General features: G+C 42.7%; 1 protein-coding gene across 11 annotated transcripts in view; it reads right to left on the reverse strand.

The window, feature by feature from the left end:
- Nucleotides 1-22,970, reverse strand: part of LOC132977482 (calmodulin-binding transcription activator 1-like) — a 51,899-nt gene extending 28,929 nt beyond the window's left edge. For 8 of the 11 annotated variants that reach the window (XM_061042082.1, XM_061042080.1, XM_061042074.1 and 5 more), the window contains exons 1-3: nucleotides 22,831-22,970; nucleotides 20,642-20,737; nucleotides 15,459-15,562 (exon numbers count right to left, since the gene is read on the reverse strand). In XM_061042082.1, coding sequence (XP_060898065.1) covers nucleotides 15,459-15,562; nucleotides 20,642-20,737; nucleotides 22,831-22,855 — 225 coding nt within the window. In that variant the 5' untranslated portion in view covers nucleotides 22,856-22,970. The remainder of the gene's footprint in view (nucleotides 1-15,458; nucleotides 15,563-20,641; nucleotides 20,738-22,830) is intronic. The other 3 variants (XM_061042083.1, XM_061042075.1, XM_061042081.1) reach the window with 1 other exon arrangement.
- Nucleotides 22,971-25,259: the final 2,289 nt, after the last annotated feature.

The raw sequence follows: 25,259 nt of genomic DNA on the forward strand, positions 1-25,259 counted from the left end.
TAAGCATAGCAGTGCCAGACAGCGACAGGGACAAGTGTCCTTCTCCGGGGATCTACTCTAGAAACACAGACATTCTGCATGTCTGTGTGAGTCTACGTAATAATCCATTCAGACAGGCCCGGCTGAACGCACTGACACAGACACCCTTTTTCCCAACATACACCTCTTCCTGTCTGCCTGCCTGTCTGTCTGTCTGTCTGTGCCTGTGTGAAAGAGGTAGTGAGGAAGAGGGCGAGTTACTTAAGAAACATCTAACAAAGCCGAGCGCATGAGTGGGAAGTTAGATTGGAGCGAGTGATGCAGTTTGGGGAAATCAGCCTCCCACTCACGCTTCACTGAGACCATCTCCCTCCAAGAAACTGGTGGCATGTACAGAAGGGCAGACAGACAGACAGACACATATGCACACAAATATGCATACACACACACACACACACACACACACACACACACACTCACAGGCCCTCAGGGACTTCCAGAGGAGGGAGGGGGAGGTGGGGAGGGGTCGCCTACACCGCAAAACAGACTTATCCAGGAGCTTTCCCTAGGGAGACTCCGTTATAGGGTCTTGCCAAAGGCTAGTGTGTGTCTGACAGTGTGTGTGCGTGTGTGTGCATGTGTGTGTGTGTGTGTGTGTGTGTGTGTGTGTGTGTGTGTGTGTGTGTGTGTGTGTGTGTGTGTGTGTGTGTGTGTATGCACGTCTGAAGTCTAATGATGAGCATCACCCCGACAGAGATCTGGGGGGGAAACAGAGTTGTCTGTAAACTGGAACTGTCACATCCATTCGCAGTGTGTGCAATGATGGCTGCCTTTGGGTCTCACTACAGAAGTCATTTGGCATTGAACACTTTATTTTTGGGGGGTACAGCGAGGTAGCAAACTCAAGTGTCCTATTCAACTACAGAATCTGCCTTCCTCCTCAAGCGTATAGAGACTCTTGTCTACATATAGATATATATATATATCTATATGGGCGAAAGGACTGCATTAGCATTACCCGGGGAGGTCTGCTGATGCTGTAATTTGTTTCTGAGCACCTCCACCTCTCTTTTCCCAGAACAGCTCCGTCAGTGTCTGACTTTGATAGACACTCAATCCAAAAGTGCCTCCTGTTTTTATTTCTTTATTTTTAATCGGCCATGCACTAAACCAAGCCGTTCGTTCAACCCACTATTTTTAAACAAAGGCTCATCATTTAAATTCAGATTAACAATCATATGCTAAACCTATATTGTTGCACAATTCGATTTGAACAATAATAATCAATAATGCATAAGTAAAGAGAGCCGCCTGTGAGCATGTTATTATCCACGGTTGTTGAAAAAAAGAAATGTGACAGGGCTGGTATCTCAGTCCCTGAGTTGACCTCTAAAATCCCCAATGTCATGGATCAATGACTGCTTTTAACAGGACTGTGAAATAATGATGGCCGACGATAAAGAGTTAGTTGTGCTTGGCTTCAAGCTGATGTAAATGTCACACCTGTTGTAAAGCAGACAAATAATGTCTTGTTTGTTCTCATAACCCGGCTAATTAAAATGTTTGGCTCTCAACACAAACACAGCTTAACAACGAGTTGAGCAATTTTGTTTTGTTCTAACCACACATTAAATATTCCAGCAAGTCAATTGCAAACCAGAGCAATAATGTGTAGTTTGTATTATATTCCCAAACTGCCTAACTCCCTGCTGTGTGGTACTTTCAACAGCCTTTATATTACCTCCACTGGCTAATACAACTGCTTAATGCTGTTTCCATAACAACTGTTGCAAAGCCCCTGATCAGAATTCCTCTCAAGCTTGCCTTGTGTTTATCATATAAACACCTCATCACGCACTGGGCGACACACACATGCACACATAAAAGACTTGTACACACATGCATACAAATGGGCCCGTCCATTAATACACCAACACATGTGGGGAAGAGTAAATAAATCAAAGATAAACTTGTCCTGGCTTTTCTGTCTTTCCTCTTGTTTAACACAGCAGTGCACGCACAAAAAATACACACGCACACACACACACACACCTTTCCTACTGGATTATCATTGGAGGACAAGTTCTGACCTTCAGAGGGGGACCCGCCCCTTTCATCTGGTTGGTAGAGAGACATGTGTGTTACATCCATCTCTTTCACACTGTGATGCTCACAGCATAGACACACACACACACACACATGCACACACACACACACACACACACACACACACACACACACACACACACATGCACACACAGACAGACATACGTACATGCACACACAAAAATAGCTCCCATGTCAGAACTTGTACATGGTAGGACGCACAGGCATGAATGAGTATATATGCACACACACACACACACACACACATGGGCTCGGTCCCAGTAGAGTGTGTGTGTTGGCTGCTGCCTGTGTGAGTGACGGCTTTATAATGAAATAGCCACTCTCCCCTCTCCTTCACTCCACTCCCCTTTTGGTTTGACCCCCATCCCCTCCCCCAGCTCCCCCACTTCCCTCTTTATTCTGCCCCTCTCATCTTCCTCTTTCAATACATTTAGAAGTTCAAATGGTGAAGGTTGCTACACACACACACACACACACACACACACACACACACACACACACACACACACACACACCTAGAACGGAGTAGCACAAACTTTTTTTTTTTTTTAGCTGAGACCTAAGAGAGAGGACGAGTCAGCTCCAATCCACTGAGGGAACATCAATCATCTTTTTCTAAGACTTCCTCTCAGATGCACACCTTACCATGTCCTCTTCCCCATGCCTTGTATTTGCATTCGAGGAGACGGCCCCCTCTGTCTCAGCAGGGGGGGGACCGAAACATCAAAGGCTGCAACAGGTGTGCCGTGTCAAACACAATGCCAGGACCCCTGCTGCGCTAGGGCGTCTTGGATAGAGCCTGTCAGAATCCTCTAAAACTCCCACAAAGTTTAACCAGATAAAGTGCAAACTCACACAGACACACAGACTCACAGAAGATCACACACACACAGAGGTATATTTGAATTATCTCTAATGACAAATGTGTGTTTGCCAGTTGTTTGCAGAAGAAGACAGATAGTGAGAAAAGGGAGATGGAGGAGAGGGTGGGGGGTCTCTCCAGTGGTTGTGTTAACCCCCTGATTCCTCATCGCTCTGTGAGTCACCTTGCCCTCCGAGGTTCATCTCTGCTCTGCTATTGTTGATGTTGTTCTATTGAGTATAGGCTAAGGAGGGATATGCATGGAAAGAAAGAGGAAGAGGAAGGGAGAGAGAGAGAGAGAGAAAGAAAGAAATAGTGTGTGCCACCTCTCATTGGCATAAATACTTGTTTACAACCAGACATAAATTGGCACCCTGTCAGTCAGTCTCTCTCCTCTTACTCCCTGACTCTCTTCCCTCCATGTCTCTATCTGTCTCACTCTCTCTCCGTCTCTCCCTCTGTGCTGCTAAGCGTATTACAACACTCCCTGGTTCAGCCCTCTCTCATTACCATATTCTAATTACATTCGTTAAGGGGAGCATTTGGGAGTTTAATGAATAAATTTGAAAGATGGGTCTCCGTGGCGATCTTTAGGTTTGTCTCCTCCTCAACACACTGAAGATGGGTGCATATGGTATGTATGTGTGTGTGTGAGTGTGTGTTTTGCTAAGGTTATGCACCTGTTTGGTATGTGCGTGCGTGCGAGCGTGTGTGTGTGTGTGTGGGTGCAAAGCTGTAAATATCACTGTTGCGCCATTTCAGAAGAAGTTTACTGCTGAAGCTCACGTGGAGCCCCCTCTCTCAAAAAAATCAATTCGGAATTCTGTTTGTCTCTGGCAAATAAAGATTTCATGTCATTTGTTTGTTGTTTTGGAAGAAACTCTTGGAGCCACCCGTGTTGAATTCATGCATATTTAACTCTACTCAAGCCTCAAAAACAAACTGCAAAAGACAAGCATCAATTTACAGATGTACAAATTGTCTGCAGTCTTGGGTTTATCTTTTCTTACCATTTCAGAACTGGAGGCTTTATACAAAGAAGACGTGCAAGGTAGAGTTAAAACAATCAGAACTATAAGTAAACATTAAAAGGTTCTCAACCCACTGGTGTGTAGTTTGATCTGTCTCTGCCTAGCATGAAGCCTTGGGCTGTCAACCTGAACAGACTGTAAGTATAGGCTTTGCAATCACGCTTTTCAGGGTATTGCAAAAATGTGATGTTCCTTTCACACCGTTTAATAAAGGAGTCCCAGAATGCATAGATTCCAAATTCACAAGATTGCCAGCCTTTGCTTCAAAAAGCTAAGAGGCAAAGTCACATAATGTTAAAAAATGTAACTTTAAAAACTGACATGATGTACTACCCAGCAAACTACAACTGATTACTGACAATGAAACAAAATGGCAAGCACAATGAAAATCAAGCAAAATCCCATCTCAGCCCTTTCCCTTTAGAATAACTGCAACTGCATTCAATTAAAGTTGTGTTTTTTCCTTCATCTGAATTCATTGTTTTTGAAATCCTAGAAAAAGGTTTCCATAAATGTCAGCAGAATCTGGGACGTGTCAGGTATCTTGTTGTGAAACATAATGGACTTATTTCATTTTGTATCTTGATTGATTTTTAACAATCCATCTTTTTAATCTTTTTCCATATCTTTCACTCGGCTTAACCACTTGACACAAAGGCCAGACTGTACTCATTCCAAAGCAAACAACATACTCGAGCAGGGAGACGCTGTAAACGATAATATCTGATAGACGTAATCCATGCCATGAATAGTTTATAAGTGTACTGTATAGTGAATCCATAGATCCAAAGGGACTCCTCTTCACCGAGGCTTTTGTGTATTTACAGTGATGATGCACTGCACAAGGTATCAACACCCGCGCTGCAAACACTGTGACTCATGCAGTGGGCGCAGTAGTATGTCAGCTATCTTTAAACTTCTCTATAATGTAAGATGCATGTATATAAATAAACAACATGAGGGAATAGACAGAAAACAACAGTATAGGATATCAGACTTTTAGAGGATTTTTTTTTGGTGACATTTTCTTAAATACATAAAGTTCTACCTCAGCCAATTAGTAAATGATCATATTTAATGCACTTTTAAAGACTTTTGAACAGGGAGACATCAGTCATCGCCTGCCGTGCTGTCCTAGTAACTTTCCAGCTCATGTGAACTGTAATGGTGTGTGACTTTCTACTTCCAACATGGCAGTGGCACCTTCGAGCAGACTGAGACTGGAGCTTACGGCCTCACTGAGAAGCGATGCTGATGTTGTGTGTGTGGGACATTGTTAAGACTTGCAAGCTGACAAGCTGCATATATACAAACACTCAGGCAGAGCATACATGCTGCCAACAAGAGGCACTCATGCAGTTACAGGCTTAACACTTAGTAATACCTGTTTTTGGTGCTGGAAAAATCTTGCTGGTGCCATATGTGTGCCTGTTTGCTGGAGCAGTGAGCTAACACAGGATAACAATCACATTTTTTGGGGGGGTGGGGTTTTTTGCTCCAAGTATTACAGAGCAATTTAAGAAAAAAAAGATCATGTCAGCATTAACTTTTCTTGTTGAACACCCAAAGGCGTTGTTGAAGAAATTACTAAGACTTGACTCCATTCAATAAGACTCAGATGACTCAGATGGCTTACGTTGATGAAAGTTTATACGTAAGATGAATACTCCGGAGGAGACATGATTCAACATCACACTTCTGTACTCGTGTCTTGCTCAATCACATCTGCCGAACTTCTCAAAAGGCATCGCATATATCCTAAAAGACATTATCATTATCAGGGTCATGTCACATTGACCCACCTAGACTAAACTGTGACGTCTATAACACTGGAGCAGACAATAAGTCTACCAAACATCCTTACAGATATCAGGAAGAACAGCTGACACTCTCTAAGCTGTACTTGGTGTTCTAATAACAGCTGAACTCTGTCAGGTCTGGCTGACATTAGAGAACAGTGAATAAACATAATGATATCTGTACATTATAATCTAAAGAACTACAGAAATTACACCACAGGCGTGAATGAAAAACAGTTCTAAATCTCGGTCACTTAGCCAAGAAACGACGACGTCGTCCTTCCTTATATGAAGCGTTATTCTCCATCAGCCAAACGCTTTATATAAACTGTGCATTCAAATTAAATATATGCACTGTCAGTATGTAAACGCAGCATTAGTATCCCTTTAAGAGTTGCCTCCTCAGAGAACAAGATGATGGATGATGTATCACAGCTGAGCTTCGACTAATGACACAGCTGCATATCAATACACTACTTGCTAAACAGTTAATAGTGTGTATTTGCAAAGACACCAGACACACACCCACACTCTCGCAGACACACACACAAATGCCACAATGTTTAATCCCCCAGGAATCAGTGAGATTTGATTACCGTGACTTTTACAAACACACTCCATATGAGAGTAGACGTTCCATACATCAGCAGGATGGAGGGAGGAGGGAGAGGGAGGAAGAGGAGGGTGGAGACAGGAGGGGGGGGGGGGGGGGGGGGAGAAGTATGTGATGCCAGGTAGAACTACAATTTGGGTGGAGAAACAATGGATACACACACACACACACACACACACACACACACATCTTGTATGCAAACATCATACCCTTGCATCTGATTGCTTATACATCTCCCAGGGTAAATCTTCTGAACGTGTACGTTTACAGGATAATGTGAGCAAAAAAGCTTGGCGCAGTACTGTGGGATTCACAGTTCCCTCACTATGTTTGTTTGTGTTTTCGAGGATATTATGCAGTATTTACTCTGGCTATGCGAGGGAGATCTACAGTTCACATTATAATTCTATAAAAAAAAGTGGCCAGAGTTAATTATAGCATGTGTAATGTAAATTCATACAATTCAGATCTTTTGACCTTCATTAAAGTGTGATCAGGATGAAATAGGCATTAACCATTAGAAAGGCAAATAGTTCAACTTTTATTATCAGTATATGTTCTATGGCCTTTAAATTCATTCCTTATGTCTTTTTTTCCTCTAGTGCACATATATCTATGTGTAAGAACACATAAGCAGCAATCCCTCTAAATCTAAGTCTTTGTAAAGCTAAGCTCCATGAGGCAAAAAAATCACTCTTACTAAGATGCTTCATGGTGTGCAGTACACACGGCAGGAGAGCTCCACGATAATATCACTTCTCAACTCATTAACTGGGGCACACAACAAGAACAGATTTACCTTGAGAAATACTACCCGTTAAACATTAACCATCTGTGGTTAGTAGTTTGATTTACAACTGAATATTGTGTTTACTTTTCTACAGGTATCAAATTCACAGAGTAAATGAGTGAACACGTGAACGGAAATTAAAGTGTTCTGAAGCAGCAACAGTGGACGTTTGTTATCATTATATTGTATTTTTTAACTCAGCAATAAACAACATTGATTTTGCAATTATGCAACCATATAATACTACTAGTTTTAATTAAAAAATAGAGCTGCAGTCCTAAAGGCGTCGGTGGGCTGAAGCCTGTGAAGAAACATTTGTGTTTGTTTGCAATGTAATCAGATGTCTGTGCAACTTTACAGTGAATAAACAAAGTGGTCTGCTGAGGTTTGATTACTTAGTAATAAATATCTTTACATATTCTCAGCTAGCTTGATTTGTGTCCTGTAGTGAGGTTAACCTAACACAATTGTCTGGTGTAGTAACAAAGGTATGCAGTTGCTCTGTGTAAACTTTACAGAGAAAAAAAAGTGTGTACTCATGGAGGAACAGTCCAAATATTTATGCAAATAGTGTATTATCTTATCTCATGAATATAAAAATTATGTTGCACTGGAAGTAAGAGCGAGCCGTAACATTAAAACATCCAAATGAGATGAAATGAGAAAAATCAAAATGCTATCGATGCAGAAAAATAAATCCAGAGAAATGCACTTTTAGGGTATATAAGAATTTGACTTGAGAAATCCTGAACAAGGGTCAGTCTACAATTGACAAGTTGGTGACTGATCAATATGTAAGGATTTGTGGTAGAGGGCAGTTGGCTGGCTGATGTAATTTCAGAATGGCTTGGTTGAGTGGTCAGAAAGTTTTTAAATATATCCACAATATATATGACATCAAAAAAGTTGGTGTTGCTCTGCTCTCTCCCGCTATTACTGCAAGGCAACTCTGTAATCCTGAGACAATATTGAAGCAGCATCAAATGTACAATAACTCTAAAGCTGTCTCAGCTGTCTACACAGTACTCAGTGCTAGAGTCCATTGTCTCTTTCAGTCACATGTCCTAGGGTTGGACAAGAAACTGAGCCCCAAAGTGCTCCTGTTTCTGTGTCGGCAACATGGGATTAGTTAATACTGATGATGGACACTTTACATAGCCGCGTCTGTGTGAATGTGGTGTGAATGAGTAAACGTGACATGCGGTGTAAAAAGCGCTTTGAGTAGTCAGAAGACTAAAAAAGCACTATACAAGCTCATGATCATATGCAATTACAGTAAAGTTTTCCAATCATTGGATTTGAAGGCTATCATGTGCATTACAACCAAAGACTACAAGCTGGGGCTGCAAATACATTATGATTACATTATGGTAACTGAAACAGCCTTCATGAAATATGAACAGGGAGCATTCGTTTTGTAGTACTTGAAATAGGTCTTACTTTTTGAAGGTCTCGTCTCGGAATCTAAAGGATTTTTACTCGGTCTAATCTCGGACTCGGACTGAAAACTGGGTGGACTCCAGATTTTAAAGCCACACTTGTCAGGACCACCACTGATAGAATATTGTTTCACTTCATTGCTTTGATCACAAGGAAAATATCTCTTTCTAAAAGAACAAATAACTTCTAGTCGGTCATATTTTCATTGTTTCCCCTGGTTACAGCCGCAACCTTCCCCAGTTTAACTAAGTGAGTGACAAACCCCCTGACTTGTCTTGTCTCTCTCTCACCCTGCCATGGTCTCAATCCCTAAACGTCTTGGTCTCGTGTCAGTCTTGGAACACTCTGGTCTTGGGTATGTCGACTACAACATTAGGGAGCATGAAATACTCAAATGACTTCAGAAATCCTGGATAAGGCATATTTGCTTCAAATCTCTAAGCTCCTGAAATCATTAAATAAGAAAATAAAAAGATACTAAAGAAAAACTTCATCCAAACCGACAGGGTTCCAGCACCTGCAGGGGCTTTATCTACATTGCGATGTCTTCTTGACATCTCACTGTTATTTGGGGATGAAAACATGGATTATTGGATTGTGCTACTGTAACAGATGTCTCTCTTAAGTCCTCTCTAAGGCTGAAGAGCAGAAAGTTATCAAAGTTAAATAAAGTTATCCAGACAAATCCCTACACATGAAATACCAGAACTGGAAAAGGGATCACCTATATGTGTGCGCCCATGCACACATACACATTTTAATGCTTTATCTGTCTCCAGAGTATTAAATCTAATTTACACAGGACTCAGATATTACAGAGGTTCTATGTGGGGACATTTTAGGATCCAAAAAGTAATGTCTCCGCTGCACAGCCTGGCTCCTTATTACAGCAGACATTGCTGGTCATTCAGCTCTTTTTGGTTGGGACTGGAATCTACAAGGAAGTTAGAACAGAGAGACACACTCATACACGCGCACACATGCAGTGCAGGCACACATTAAGGAGCACAGGCACATACACAACACCCCCACACTCTCAGTTGCACAATCCCACTGTTTAATATATTTCTGTGTCTCCAGTTAACAATATTTTGTGTCAAATTATAGTGGGCAAGATAAATAGTGGGTCTGTGCGACACAGAGAAAATAGAACAGGAGGAAATGTGGGGCTCTTGGAGAGAGGAGAGGAGAGGAGAGGAGAGGAGAGGAGAGGAGAGGAGAGGAGAGGAGATGAGAGGAGAGGAGAAGAGAGGAGAGGAGAGGAGAGGAGAGGAGAGGAGAAGAGAAGAGAGGAGAGGAGAGGAGAGGAGAGGAGAGGAGAGGAGAGGAGAACTGGCCAAAAAATATATCCAAAAAAACACAACTCCTGTTTTTAGAAAGTTTCCCTCATGATTCCGTAATTCAATTTTCCATGCATTAAAGACGAGACTGATCCTTTGCACACGTCCAATTCACTGAGTAGAGTCCCATTTAAAAATAAAAGACCTGCTGGATAATTACATGTATTGTCGATGAAATGAAATTCATGAATAGAGAGATTCTAATTATTTCTTTGCGTTGCAGCACATCTGGCTCATGTTGCCAGTTTGGTCAGCAGGACAGAATGGATGTGAAGAGTTTGAGCGGAAATGAAGTCAGAACAGTCACAGAATGACGTTGGGTGTTAATTGGGCCAGGCTTGGCTCAGAGAGAAATGGAGAAATAGACAAATAGAAGTAAAGTAGATAGAGGGAAGGGAGAGAGAGCCTGGAGGACTAATTAGTGATAATAACTTGGCGCTGTCTAAACATAAAATATCTCTCAAACCCAAAAGACGAGGAATGATTAAAGATAAAAGAATAGGAATCAAATGTAAGGAGCTGTGAAACAACCCTCTGGTAAAGTGAGGGTGTGTGTGCATTTTTGTTTGAGTATATACATGTCTGTGAGCATGTGTGTGCAAGTGTGTGTGCCTTCTTTGTCCCCTCATTAAAGCGTGCTTTACTCTGGTAAACGGCAACAGCACAGAGCTCAATGTCAACTCGAGAGGTTAGAGCTACAGGCAGGCTCAGGGACACACACACACACACACACACACACACACACACACACACACACACACACACACACACACACACACACACACGTGTACACACACTGACAAGGGAACACTAAGTTTCTCATGATATCTAATAAATGCATATGCAGCACTACCCAATGCATTGTAGTGCATTTCCAAATTGAAACATTGGGTAGGTTTACAAAGGGGTGTTATTGTTGTCTTTGTTCTGACACAGCAGACCAAACAGAGTGGGTTAATCATTACTGGCCATTTGCCAGTGAGCTGGACATTAGCGATTCACAAATCAGATTCATAAATCAAGGGCACCCTTCACCGCAGAATATCTGAATAGAGGCCTGAAACTGGCTGTCTGCTAACTTTACTCTACTGTGTTTTTTTCATGTCGTCTGACATTTAACATTATCCCACCTTCCTGTGTAACTTCTTTTTCCCAGACACTTCTCCTGTTTAACCTCCAGGAGAAAATGAGAAATGATGCTACACAGGCACGTAGGAATGGAAATTGGTGCATATTCAGTTCAATGTTTCTATTTAATGGCTCACAAACAACAATAATGACATGAATAATAAATAAAACATAGACAGAGTATCGTGCACTAAAAGCTGTGTTTGGGCTCACACACAAACTGAAATGCTAGAGCGCACGCACAAGTGAATGTGACTGGATACCTGACATTAATACATGAAAGCTCAAGCTTATAGTCCTTCACATAATTCCTCTGTTTGTTTTTGTCATACATGTTTGGCATCACAAGCAGTCGTACTGACTGTGTCACGTTTGTCTCATCACCTCCTGATGTACCAGCGTTTGTGTCTCACCTGCAACATCAATCACACCATTAGTAGGAACACTCACACCTACAGACACACACAAACATGCACACACCCAATCTGTTACCCTGGCAACACTGACCCTTGATGCTCAGACACACACAGAGGAGGCAGATGGGGCAGTGGTCTAAAATGTATATGCTTTTTTTCGATCTGCTTCTCATTCAGGCAATCATGTTAGTGTCATTGCAGCAGCACAGCCAGACACGAGCGTGTGTGAACTGTTAACTAGCTGCCTTCACACCACGATGCTACCAAATATCAATGCATACTATGAAAGGAGTTTGACAATACAACATAGTGTGTTTCATAAAGTATTATTTTAATAAAAATAACACGGAAAATAGTGTCATCTTCTATTCTCTTCTTAAAGTTGAGCAATGTGTCGGTCCAACTAGCATGCAGTAATAGCATTGTGGCACAGACAGCTGTCGTCTGAGTGATGTTCTGAAGTCTGTACCAATCTGTTTGACAGTTGCGTCATTTGAATCACAGCGAGGGGGCTGCTCTGAAGTACAAGCCTTGAAAATGCATGTGAGAATAATGCAAAGGAAGTGCACGTTTGCATATTTTGTATGCATAATATCCTGTTTTAATTAAAGCTTCTGCAAAAGACAATTTACCCAGAATTCAACTCTGCCTGACTTCTTAAAAAATATGAGTCAGGACGTCAGGGGTCCCCCAAAAGAGTAATCATATCTCATCAAGAGCTGCAGTCTAAAGCTCTGAAGTTCGTCTTTGTCTACATTTTCAAAAAGTTTGATTGCCTTCTTATTACAGCGCTCCATAGAATCTGCTGAAACCAAACAACAAGTCATTCCCGATGGGTGGATAAAAAAACGCTCCACCATCAGTCTGTCCACCTGAGTGTGGTTTGTTATCTAAAACTAGTCTATAGTCTATTACCATGGACAGCTACACATACACCCCCAATCTATTATTGAACAAAAGGCTCACGCCTCCGCTCAGCCCTTCAGGGAGGAATCCATCCCTCCATCCCAGAATAATTTCACACATCAGTAGATACACAAAAGAGAGAGAGAGAGAGAGAGAGAGAGAGAGAGAGAGGAGAGAGATAATGTGAGAAGGAAGAGAGGGAAGAAGGAGGTAGAGGTGGAGTAGGGGATGGGGTGAAAATGTATGGGCTCCGCTTGGTGGGAGGCCAAGGTGTCGGGGGGGAACCATGCGTGACAAAACAGAGATCAGAGGATCATATGTAATTGCGCACATGTTAAAAAAATATACACGCGCACACAAGAAGCACATACATACACACACACACACACACACACACACACAGATACCCACACACTTGCAAAGACATACGTATGCCGAGAAAAAGGTGAGAATAAGGACATATCAGATAAAGACTTTCACAGACTGGGCCTGACTTTATCAAAGGTATGCTCATTCAAACACAGATTGGAAATATCTCTATCCATCATACTCTGCTCTTTTTCATTCTAAAAAAAACACTACAGATAGTCCTAATTTCATATTCAGACATTTTACACAGAGGATGAGGTTAAAGTGTAAGCGTATAAAAATGGGTAAAATTCCATAGAGCCCCACAAGAGTAGAAATTTACTAAACACAAACAAAACCCAAACAGTTACAGGGTGTTTCCAGCATGCCACTCGTCGATTACGCACTTCAAGAGCAATATCTAGTCTATTTTTAATACACACACATTATGGCGATGCAACTAAAAAAATAAATTGAAAGCTTCATATGTGACAGGTTAAAATCCTTTTATAAGACACTACTATCTGTTGTAAATATACACACCCTGCGTAGTTCTAACAACATTTGTTCGCCAATAATGATTTTTAGGTAAAAGGTTTTCTGCTTGGGGCACTGGTTTGACAAACGGTTAATTTGTACGCACAATGTACAGATCCTGTCGTCCTCCAATAAGCCACTGTCCTATCTCAAAAAAAAAGCCCCAGAAATAAATATTTAAAAAGCTTTCTGCTGAGAACTACTATACTACTCCTAAAGTCTGCAGTAGAAACCGATGGAAATCAACAAACACATTAAATTCATCAATTATTTTTGTCATACCATCTACAAAATAATCACGCACAGTCATCTGGAGTCATTCATATTCCTGACAGACGCACTCACACACATGGGAAGAAACACACTGACTGAAATACATACATGCACTAGAGAGGCACAGCCAACGTACACACACAGCTCCCCCTATGAAGGCAGAGAGCAGAGAGGAGCAGCAGACACAATGGAGTGTTTAAGTATGCAGGAAACTTTATGCCTGGGTGGAAGAGGAGCTTTGAAGGAATTCGCTGAGGGACACCCAACCTCCCCCTGAACTGAGGCTGTACCTCCTCATCAGGAAGAGAGAGCCATGGAGAAAGAAAGAAGGGGGGAGGGGGGGGGGGGGGGCACAGATAAAGATAGAGAGGACGAGATTGTAGGTTGAAGGGAGACTGAAGAAGAGAAAGAAGGAGCAGGAGAGGGGGCAGCAACAAGGTGCTTTGGTCTTGTCGTTGTGCTTATGCACAATTGCTCTTGGTTAGGCTGAAAAGCGTAAGTCCCTAACCAGCAGCGGTCATGTTCTCCTGAGCCACACACACACATACACACAGACACTGCCTATTCATGGGAGCATACTGTTCAGTAGGCGCCATGCTTAACTCCCAATATGACCTTCTTTGAGATGGATTGCATGAAAAATGTAATGACTTTCCTGAGAGAAAAACCACAGGCCAAATCAGCTTTGCATTGCATAACAATGCTGGACTTGGTAATCAATAACACAAACACACATCCGTAATGGAGTGCACAGCCTGCACATGGAGAAAATGTCTCAGCAGAGGCCAACCACATCACAATGGATGGAGCAAACCACCAGTGGAGATCTGTGCAATGCATAAACAAGGAGCTGTTGACGATAAATGCCTGCGTCAATTTCCAGCCATCAAACACTTCCCTAAGCTAACAGCTTAAGTCTGGAACAACATGCAACTCTGAAAAGCTTTTTCACACCCAAAATGTGTAGCCCAGGGTTATCAGTGGCCCTCAGTAAAGGCTTGTCCCAAACTAATTTAGCCTCATTTTACCATTTAGCCAGCATGACACAGTTTCAGTCATCTTTTGTTCATGCTGCAAATACCATGCTAATGTTGTCCCTTAGCAATGGTAAACTCTGCCCTATGTTAATGAGTGGTGGCCATAAGGTTGAGTTACACCTTCAAAGTCAAAGCCCGCTTAAAGTTTTAAAATGTGGTCAACATTGAGTAAATGGAGAGCAAAAAGCTGTGTGTGAAGTCACTTTAACTTTGCTGATCAAATCCTCTGTGTGCATGCTAACTGCTAGAGTACACCTCACAGAGAGCCTTTGATTTTTCTCTGTTTCTTATTTTGGAGGACAACATTACACAATTCAACTCCAGCCTTATTTTCATTTAACACAGAAAAGGCATCCAGAGCAGAAATGTGCCACACATTTAACAGCTTTCTAAGGTTGCATAGCAACAACGTTAGTTCAGATCACAATCTTTATCCGACTGACCACAGGGTGTTTGAACCCAGTAACAATCAGCACTGGAAACATTCAATCTTGTTCCCTCATTTCTTGTTTCTCAGCCTCTAAGCCCTGTATAGTTGTATACCCCGGTCCCCCGATTCCTACGCCTGAACACCGAGGTGTTTGGATTACAAAGCAAAAAAGAAAGCGAGAATGTACAGTCAGTGGGATTTTTTTGGCTGTGAGCTCCCTTTGTCTTTTTTATTTTTTGGTGTCACAGTTTTAGGGTCCCATAATGAAAAGCTGCCATTGTGTTTGTTTACCTCCTCTTCATCTCTCAATGTGACATTTGCCAGGGATGAGTCACCAGCAGAAAACACTGAGTTCGTCTCACTGTCACAGATATTTCCCTCTCGAGTGTGTCTCATTCTCACCTCGTTGGTGTTCCAGCGATGGCGCTCCTTGGGTAGAGAGGAACATTTTGGCAGACACTCCAGCAGCTTCTTAGGAAGGTAGATCTTCAACTGTCCAGGCTCATCTGGGGCAGAATGGGAGGTGGGGGAGGACAGGGGGGGGGGGGGGGGACAATAAAAGAAGATAAATGAGAGAAAAGTAGGAAGTGGAGAGACATTTTTCATCAGACACTGACACATGGAGAGAGGAGAATACCAAAACACTGCATCTATTGGACGTGGAAGAATAAATCATAGCAAACGTTTATTGTAAGACATTTTAATGGCCTGCTGTGACCACCAGCAAGTGAATTTGCTCAGGCCTATGAAGGACTTCAACTTGAGTAGATTTTTTTTTGCAAATAATCAAAAAAGATCTGATGTTCAAAACATGATTCCAAACAATAAAACAGGAAGAGCAAGCTGCCCTTCAGTTATTTTTAATTCCATCTCATCTTTATGTAAGTTGTCTGATTGTATCTTACTCACTCGCGAATGATTCACAATGATGTCGACAAGTGTGGCTGATGGGTTTGTCATTGTAGGTACATGGTGTAAACAACAGTTTGGTGAGTAGTGCCAGAGGGAGTGTCGCTTATTTTTGGACAGCAGGTGGAGGTGCATGCTGCACCTGCAGCCCAACTGGGGACAGGTTTGGATTAAGAGGAGTCCATTATCATACATTAACAGTGCATAAGCAACAATGGAGGTCAATCACCTGGGCATCTCTTATCCCCTTTAAAAGCAGTGCTCTCCCCACAGTGTTATACAGACAATTTGGTAATGGAATAGAAACTCAAGACGAGGCTCCTCCTGAGAGGAAACCACGTCCAAATGATGTTGATACACGACAGAGATGTTCAGTTCAAAGTTTAAATCAGGTGCTGGACATACTGAAATGGAGTGAAAAATACTGTCTGTGAAAAACGATGAATCCCATGCTCACCTCAGTTGAGGTAACTTCATCTGAAATATCCTTTAATAACATAAACCTCTTTCCATTATGCTTTGACAAAGACAGTCTAGCAATTTACTTTCCTTATTCAAAAACCCCTGACGACAAAAAGTCAGCAGTGAATGGGTCCCCATAACAAGTATTGTCTGTGTAGCCAAAGCTTAACTCAGCTCATTCTCTCTGTCATTGACCTCTTTTGTCCAAAATGATGAGATTCACACTCTGTGTGACGTGTTTTTTTTATTACAATGACACATGGGTATGATGGTTTATGTTGAGTCCTTTCCACATTTACTTTCCTCTATCTGAAAAGGCTTTGCCAAATCCACAGATCTAAACAGTCATCAAATGCCCTTTTCATGCATGCTTAGGTAACAGTTGCTAAAACGTCCTGTGCTCAGCTGTTTGTGAAAATTGTTTATCATGTCAGAAATGCATCAATATCAATGTGACCGGTTTTATCTAATGCAACAGTCAGGGCAATGACATATTGACGTACTTTGAAATGGTATTATATATTGTTGTTTTTTTGTCTTTTATGGGATTTGTTTAAAGAGACAACCTTAACTTTTACATTTGTTTGGTATAATATGACATGACTACTGGTGGAAGATTGTTACAGAGCAGCCTTAGAGAAACATGACTAAGAGGTGTGTGTTAAATTTTGGAGAGCTATAAGATTGCACACCACCTTAAGAGTTATATGGTGCAGTAGGATAACCTGGGAGACTGTCCCTATGCTCTGACTGCGCTGCCTGGAGAATCACCGAAATACCGAATGGTTTGCAGGTGAGGAAAAAAAAATCCCACTGCGCCTCAGGAAAATACCACTTCACCAGTGGATAGCGTTCACACAAAGATAGAGCCCCTGGTGTGTGTATGTGTGTGCGCGCCTGTTTGTGAGTGTAAGCCCAACGGGTGTGCGGCTCAGAAGTCAAAGAGAGCAAGCACTCAAAGGTTATTGATAAGCATTTGAGTAGAGGGCGTCCATTCATGACTCCCCTGGGAAAATAGGAATTATACTCTACCTGAGGGCAGATGACAGAGCGAGAGGAATAGAGAGATAGGTGGGGTGGGGAGGGGAGGGGTTAGGGTCTGGAAAGGGAGACCGAGTGATGCAGGGAAAATGTGAACCAGAGAGCGATAGTAAATGCAGAAAAAAAAATGTGAGCGAGAGAATGATTTATAAAGTTAGAGATTTACAAGGACACAAGATGGATCAAGCCAACACAAAAAAAAAACAAAGAGAGAAAAGTATTGTGAATGGACAGGAGAGGGGGCTCCGTGTGTGTGCTGGTGAGTCTGTGTAGGAGCATGTGTGTGTGATTGTGTCAGTAAAAAAGTGTGTTCAGGCACGTATGCTCCCCCTAATCAATTATGCATTTATTAATAGAAGGCCTGAGAAGACAAAATTTCAAACAGCTGAACGGTGCAGCAGCTTAGTTAAACAGCTGAATGGTGCAGCTTAGTTAAAGCCTAATTTCTTTTTTAGCAGCACTCCAGCCGCTCTGCTATGAATGCCAATCAGTGTTTAAACCCCTCCCCTCCTGGCTATACCCCCCACCACCCACACACCCCCACCCCCCACCCCCTCCCAATGCTGTTCTGAAGAATTCTCATCAGAGCCTCGCCTTTGAAATATACCAGAACCACCACATCAAACAAGCCTGCTGCACATGTGTAGGCACACACCCAAACACCCGACCACACATTCACGCTCATACATGCAAACAGACACACACACACACACACACACACACACACACACACACACACACACACACACACACACACACACACACACACACACACACATACACACATGGCCGGTCGATCAAAGAACACACATAACAGTATTTGTCCAAGAGTGGTGTTTTTCACCAGTGACCTTGGTGCTGAAATCCCTTTCAAAGCACACCTTCACGGATACGGCCGTTGTCTTCACCTCCTCTCTCTCTCACACACACACACACACACACACACACACACACACACACACACACACACACACTCCCCACTGACGATGAATGAAAGACCAACTTTGCAGATTTGCTGAATGCTGATGAGTTTTTACACCCTAAAGGGTTGTATCTTGTATTTCTAACAATCCCAAACCAGAAAATGTATCCCTGTTTTAAAAAAAAAAAAAATCTAGCCTGGGTACTGTCGCAATCCTCTTTTCCATCTGTTCCAAACAGCTCTCAGTGGGGCTGTACTGGGATGTGACACGGGGCAAAAAACTTCTCTTTCCTCTGTGGCTACCCTGGAAAAAAGAAACGAGCTGCAACACGGGGGGAAAACACATCTTAATATGGAAATTCGGAGCTGTACACGTTTATGTTGGTAATAAAACAGTTTCATTACCTGCCTTGCTTCATGTGAGTCCCTCAGCAGTGAGCTGCAAATTCAAAGATCACTCACTCACTTGCTAATCTTGTAAAAAAGGGGTCCGATTGAGTGCCAAAGCTTGAATGCTAATGTGGGACTGCTGGCTCATTAAGTCATATAGTGGTATACGTGCTTAAAAGTGGGGGAAAAAAAAAACGTTAGACCAAAGTGAAACATTGCTTTAGAAGCTTATCAAATACCATAATTTAGACTAGAATCACACAGAAGTGTGGCCTTCGACTGATGAATATTTTACCTCATAAAACTGTCATCTCCATATTTAACACAGAAACAAACCAATGCCCTTGTGAGATGGCTGTCAGTTAATTATAAAACTCTCCTCAATAAAAAGAGAGAAAAATGCTCCAAATGCAACTCTTAACTCCCCCCCCCCCCCTTCTGATATTAGGAGGCGTCAGGGGAAATTTTCACATTTCCCCCCCTTTTCAGGATGAAATTAATGTGACAGAAAGAAAGGCTCATTGCACAGCAGCCAGATAGAGGAATGGGAGGGAGGGGGAGATGGAAGGGCAGGAGGGAGCCAGGGCAGAGAGAAAAGAAACATAGCATGGGATGAGCGAGAGTGCAGGAAGAGGGAGGGAGAGACGAGAGAGAAGGGGAGGGAGAGTATAGGGGGCGTTAAAGGGGGGGGGGGGGGTAGAGAGATGGGCGTGCATGCTAATTTTATCATTCTGCTGATAAACTTTTCCTCCAGTAATCCTCCAGCTGGGACGTGAGAACAGATAGGAGACAGGGATAGGCCCGAGAAGTCTCAGCTCATATTAAACAGCCATCCCAAACAGAACTCTCTGTTCTCCCTCTATTCTATTCTCTTCTATGCTATTGTTGTTCAGGCATCTCTCTTAATTCTTTATTTGCTGTTATGTGACAGTCTGGCTCGTCCCTCTTAACAAAATAAGAGGGTCTGGAGCAGGTATGAAGCCATCTGCTCCTTTTGAAATGAAAAAGGTTATTTTTTTATGTGTGTGTATTTTCACATACCTTCCCCCTCTTATTCCCATAACCCCCTGCCCCCCCACCCCCCCACCACCTCACTAGCAGCGGGTCTGTCTGCTCCTTCTCACATCTGTTTATTTCCTACAATTTTTCCCCCCTTACACAGACACAAACACACATATACAAACAGCGGCAGAGACATGCATCTGCGTCATGTCCTCTGAAATCAATAACCAATCAAAGCAATCATTGCCTTTATAGTCCCTCTAACACCGCAGCAATCACACAAATGGCGGGGACACGACCACATGCACACACGACCACGCAGCGACCCCAGATTACACACTCCATCTCACTTCTAGTTTAACCAGGCCCATTGAGGATTATAGATACATAATGCCATGTGTACAGATTAGGTATGACAATAAACTACTGATAGCCAAAGTAAGCTCTGTCTTCTCTATAGCTATGTGCAGCACGGTATGTGTGTGTGTGTGTGTGTGTGTGTGTGTGTGTGTGTGTGTGTGTGTGTGTGTGCCCCCACTAATACTGTACTGGCATGCATGAATAAACATGATGTGTAACAGAGCTGAATTAGAATGACGTCTCAGCAGAGAGACAGAGATAGTGTGTTTGTTTTGTGTGTGTGTGTGTGTGTGTGTGTGTGTGTGTGTGTGTGTGTGTCTGTGAATGTATGTGTAAGTGTGGTCTGTAACAGAGCAGATGAGAAGGAGACCTCAGTTCCTGCATCACATCATTCTGCCAGAAGGCTTTTTATACTTGCTCCCAGTCACCCAGCACTACAGACAAATGTGTGTGCGCGCGTACACACAAGCAGTGTGAAGAGTGTTTGTGCGTCTCTTACTGTTGGCGTCAGTGTCGTCACTCTTGGGAGGGGTGTGTCCTGTGTAGCCAACAGCAATCCTGACCATCCGCTCTGGATTTCTTATCTTCTTCAGTCCTTAAGGGAAAGAAAGGAGCGGAGAGAAAAAGGGGGGCAACAACAGAGATATTTAGGAGTCGCTCCAGACTTTTTTTTATTTTTCTTGGCAGTCGCACACCTCACCTCATTCCTCCTCCTCCTAAAGCCCTGAAACAAAAACTCCTTGTGATATGCATGTGGGCTGATCCATTTTGTGATCCTCTGACTTGCATCCATTGTGTCCCTGATCGATTGGCCACAGTAGAAACACTGCCTCCATGTGTGTGACTAACTTGTACCCAGCTTTAGTTTCTCTTCTCTCTCTCATCATTTCTCTGTTTCCCTGACCACTGTTGCTATGATACAAAGTAGACCAACCAGCACAGAGGGAGATGGTCTTCCATGCTTTATGGTGGATATTGTTCTTATGCCCACTAGTGTACTCTTCTTCTGATCAGCGTCACATACATCTGTAAGAAAGAGTGGACAGCCGTCTCCTGCCTTTGATTTATTTGGCTTTCATTCAGTATGTCTGAGGCTTGTTGATAATTAAGATCCACCATGCACATCAACACTGAGGGTCTGATGGACAAAACTCTTTGTACTATAAATGTGTGATTCTGTTTGCGTGTGTGTGTAGGTAAAGCATGCACAGTAAGGGTAGGGGGGATGGTTTAACATTTATGTGGTTCAGTGCATGCTGATCAGCCCATGGGCCATCTGTCTCATCTACAGTTCTACTCTTTTCACGCCATGGGACTCGCAACCCCCGGCCTTCCTCTTGCATGCACGCAATGCACACTTGTGTATATGTATGTTTGCGTCTGACTTAAAGTGTGGCACTTCTGATTATTTGCTTGGAAAGTGTACTATACTACTTCATCAGTTCAAGTTATTCCAAAAAACTGCCCTGTCGAAAATATCTTGCTCAGCATCACTCCCTAGTGGGCAGAGGGGTAAAGTCTCCTCCTGTCTTTTTCAGCATCACTGCTAAACAGAGATCACAAGAATCAAATAACAATAGAAACTGGCGTCTGAGGCACTATTTCATTGCTTAGGGTAACTTTGGCTCTTAATTAGTTTAGGAACAGCCTGTTGTCCATGACGAAAGCTGCTGTGTTTATATGTAAAGTCAGAAAAGAAGGCAATTATTGGAGCAGCCAGAGGATGTTTACAAACAAATGTCAAAACACTCTGAGGAAAAAAACAACAAAGATTTCATTGACTCATAATTTGAGATGAGGATAAAACTGACATTGTGATTTTGGTCACACCTTCAATTATTCATGAATGAATCAATAACAAGATTTAAATAAATTCAGGATTTAAAATAGATTCATAATATGACCTGAAACTGACACACACACACACACACACACACACACACACACACACCCTTCTCAAATGCAGCCTTATTCTCACCTTCACTGCAACTACAAGCACACATCCATCCACACCAACCTTAACACACACACACACACACACACACACACACACACGCGCGCGCGCGCGCGCGCGCACACACACACACACACACACACACACACGCGCGCGCACACACACGCATCAACACTGGATTGACTAGATAAAAGCACAGCTGGTCTAGGAGGTTGCGTGCCTGTCAGGCAAGGAAATCTACGATTCAATGGTCTATTTTATGCTTTGGGAGAGATACAAAAACAGATAAACACACACGCACGTAAACGCACACACAAACACGCACTCACTAACACACACTGAAAGCATCTGAATTCCTTCAGCGTGAACCACTCACATCCTCTCTCATCCCCATCCTTTTTATACTAAACGCTTCAGAAGCACTCAGAAACCAGCTGCTCGGGGGGGAAACGCTGGCATGCATTGGACGGTGGAAAGACTACCCTATCCCGGCTCGGAGCCTATACCGACCAGGACAACTCTCCTTCCGTTATTTATTTGCTGTCGGTTAACCGTGCTCCACACAGTCGCTGGTTCAGCACCAGCGTCCGTGTTTTCGGGACGGGCAAGCAGAAAGGGAAAGCCCTGCCGTTATCTCTCTCCACCACCATGCCACCGTCCCAACATCGCCTCGACTGAACCCCGAATAGGTGGACTCTGCCACCTCAAATAAAAACCCCTTATTTCTCTCTTACCTTCCGGCTTGTTTTCGGCAGCCATTTCCCCTCCGCCGCGCGCCTCATCCCTCCTCCTCCTCCTCCTCTTCCTCCTCCTCCTCCTCCTCGACTCGACCTAGTGGTGGTGGAGGTGGTGGTGGTGGTGGAGGGGGGGCGGGGGGGGGGGGGGGGGGGGGGGGAGGATAACGCGCGTGCACAGAGAGGACAGCTCAAGGAGGGGGGCGGGGCTGAGAAAGAAGGGGTTGGGGGAGCGAGCCTGCCGCGTTTTAACACACCATTGGACCAAGCGGAGAGGATTGACAGCGGGGATCCGTGATGGTGACTCGCAGAATTGTCCTTCCCTCCGGTTTTTTCACGTAGACTCCGCCCCCCACCCCCCCTGACGTACACGCGCACTCTTCCCGGCTCACTCTCTCTCTCTCTCTCTCTCTCTCTCTCTCTCTCACGTCACTGAACGACGTCTGTATTCGAGGACACCTTGACAGCCTCCCCCCAGCATCATCATCATCATCATGCTCATCATCGTCTTCTCTCTCTCTCTCTCACACTCACACAACGAATTATACATTACACAAACACACACACATAGGCCGTGGACTTGGTTGCGAAAATGCCATGTAAGGTCGCGTCCCGACACAAGTTAAGCACCCCTCGTGAATGTTAACCTAAAGACCTGCTTGAGAGAGACTTGTTTTTTGAAGCGCGATATAGTGATGTAGTCTTTGGCTGTGGTGCTGAAGCTGTGGTGCTGAAGCTGTGGTGCTGAAGCTGTGGTGCTGAAGCTGTGGTGCTGAAAGGACAGCTCCTCACACGCTCACAGGCTCACTACCTGCTGTCTTCGGGTCGTGTTATTCTATAGCAGCGCTGACAAGTGAGGTGAAATGATAAAACGGTATCTCCTGTTATGTTTGTTTGCAGGAGGAAACCGTTCATGTTATACAGGAAGTGAAGTTTACACCCAATCACAAAATACTAACTCCTACCCTCTTTCCAACAGGCTATTCCCTCCTAACAGTGGGGCATAACCGGGTCTATTATGTGCTCCTTTCAAGCCCACACTGTCACTCTATATGCCACATAACCTAGACACACACAAAAAACAACCTTGTGTTTTATACACACAATCGTCTCCATAGACACGCTTCATTTCAATGGTTTGTTTTCAGTTACATATACTTGGCATGTAAGCCACACAGGCGCTCAGGATTTGTTGGCATCTACAGAGTTTAGGAAGGATGATTGGCATTAAGAGATGTAAACATATGTTGCCAAGAAATAGATTTAAACCTTCAGAGCCCGGTGTCTTTGTTTCGATGGAAAGAATGATGCTCTAGAAGACGAGGAACAACATGGAAATTGTCATTTTATGTGAAAGAAAATGCTTTAGCATACGTTCAGCAAAATTGTTGACCGGATATTTTTTTTGAACAAGCTCTATCCTATTTGAACACAATGAAGTAGAAGTTTGAGATAGCCTATGTGAAGTCTTTGATCTTAGCCTTATAAGCTACTTTAATATTTCTAATTCATAAAAGATCTTGTAAAAACTGTCCACGTTAAGCTACTTAGTGCTGCAATACATTTTAGTCTTATTGATGCAAATCAGCACTGCAATATTGAGAATGAGTAAGTAGATACTTTAGATTTCTATTAGGGAAGTTTTCAAAACAAGGACAAGAACCTGACCTCAGTTTCCCTAAGCACAGAAAGTTGAAAATCTCCTTGTGTAGGAGGAAAAGTCATATCTAGAATCCATCAATCCACCAGTAGTTTTTTTAATTGATTTTTTTAAATTAATTGATCAAACTCAATTTTTGCATAATAATGTATGTTTGGCTAATTAGTATTAAACTATTGCATTTTTTTAACATGACAAGCAGAATGTTTAAAACCTTTAGTATAATTGAGTGGTGAAAAACGTTTTTTAATAATTTTAAAGAGAACTTAAAGTGTGACCAACCAACTAACTATCCAAAAGGAAAAGAGCTTCATTCAATAAGTTTCTCATCTAAGCTATAAGTGTTATCATCAAAATGTACTAACAGCATCCATCTGCAGGATTGTTTCTATCAGTGTTGTTTTATTTTTATTCATGTTTTTATTTATGAATTATAAGTACTGATAAATGTGATCATATTTCATATATATTTAATATTTGTTGTAGCTAGACCAGATGACATCACATACTGTTTGGTAGTTCAACCAATAGGGAGACAAACATGCTCATGTGTTTCATTGTAAAATCTTAGTCTGAAAACTATAAACTGAGTAAAGCTCTGAAAAGCTTAGATAAAAGTAGCAGCATAAAATGATTGGTTCAAAAATGGTAGTTTGAGTAAAGGTCGAGTACAAACATTTGACCTGTGAGCACAGTGTGTAACTAGAGTATATATTACAATTATTCCACCACTAATGTAAAGGGTTATTATAGTTTTGACAAACTGAAT

This window comes from Labrus mixtus, chromosome 7, assembly GCF_963584025.1.
Source record: "Labrus mixtus chromosome 7, fLabMix1.1, whole genome shotgun sequence".
In the NCBI taxonomy this organism is placed as follows: domain Eukaryota; kingdom Metazoa; phylum Chordata; class Actinopteri; order Labriformes; family Labridae; genus Labrus; species Labrus mixtus.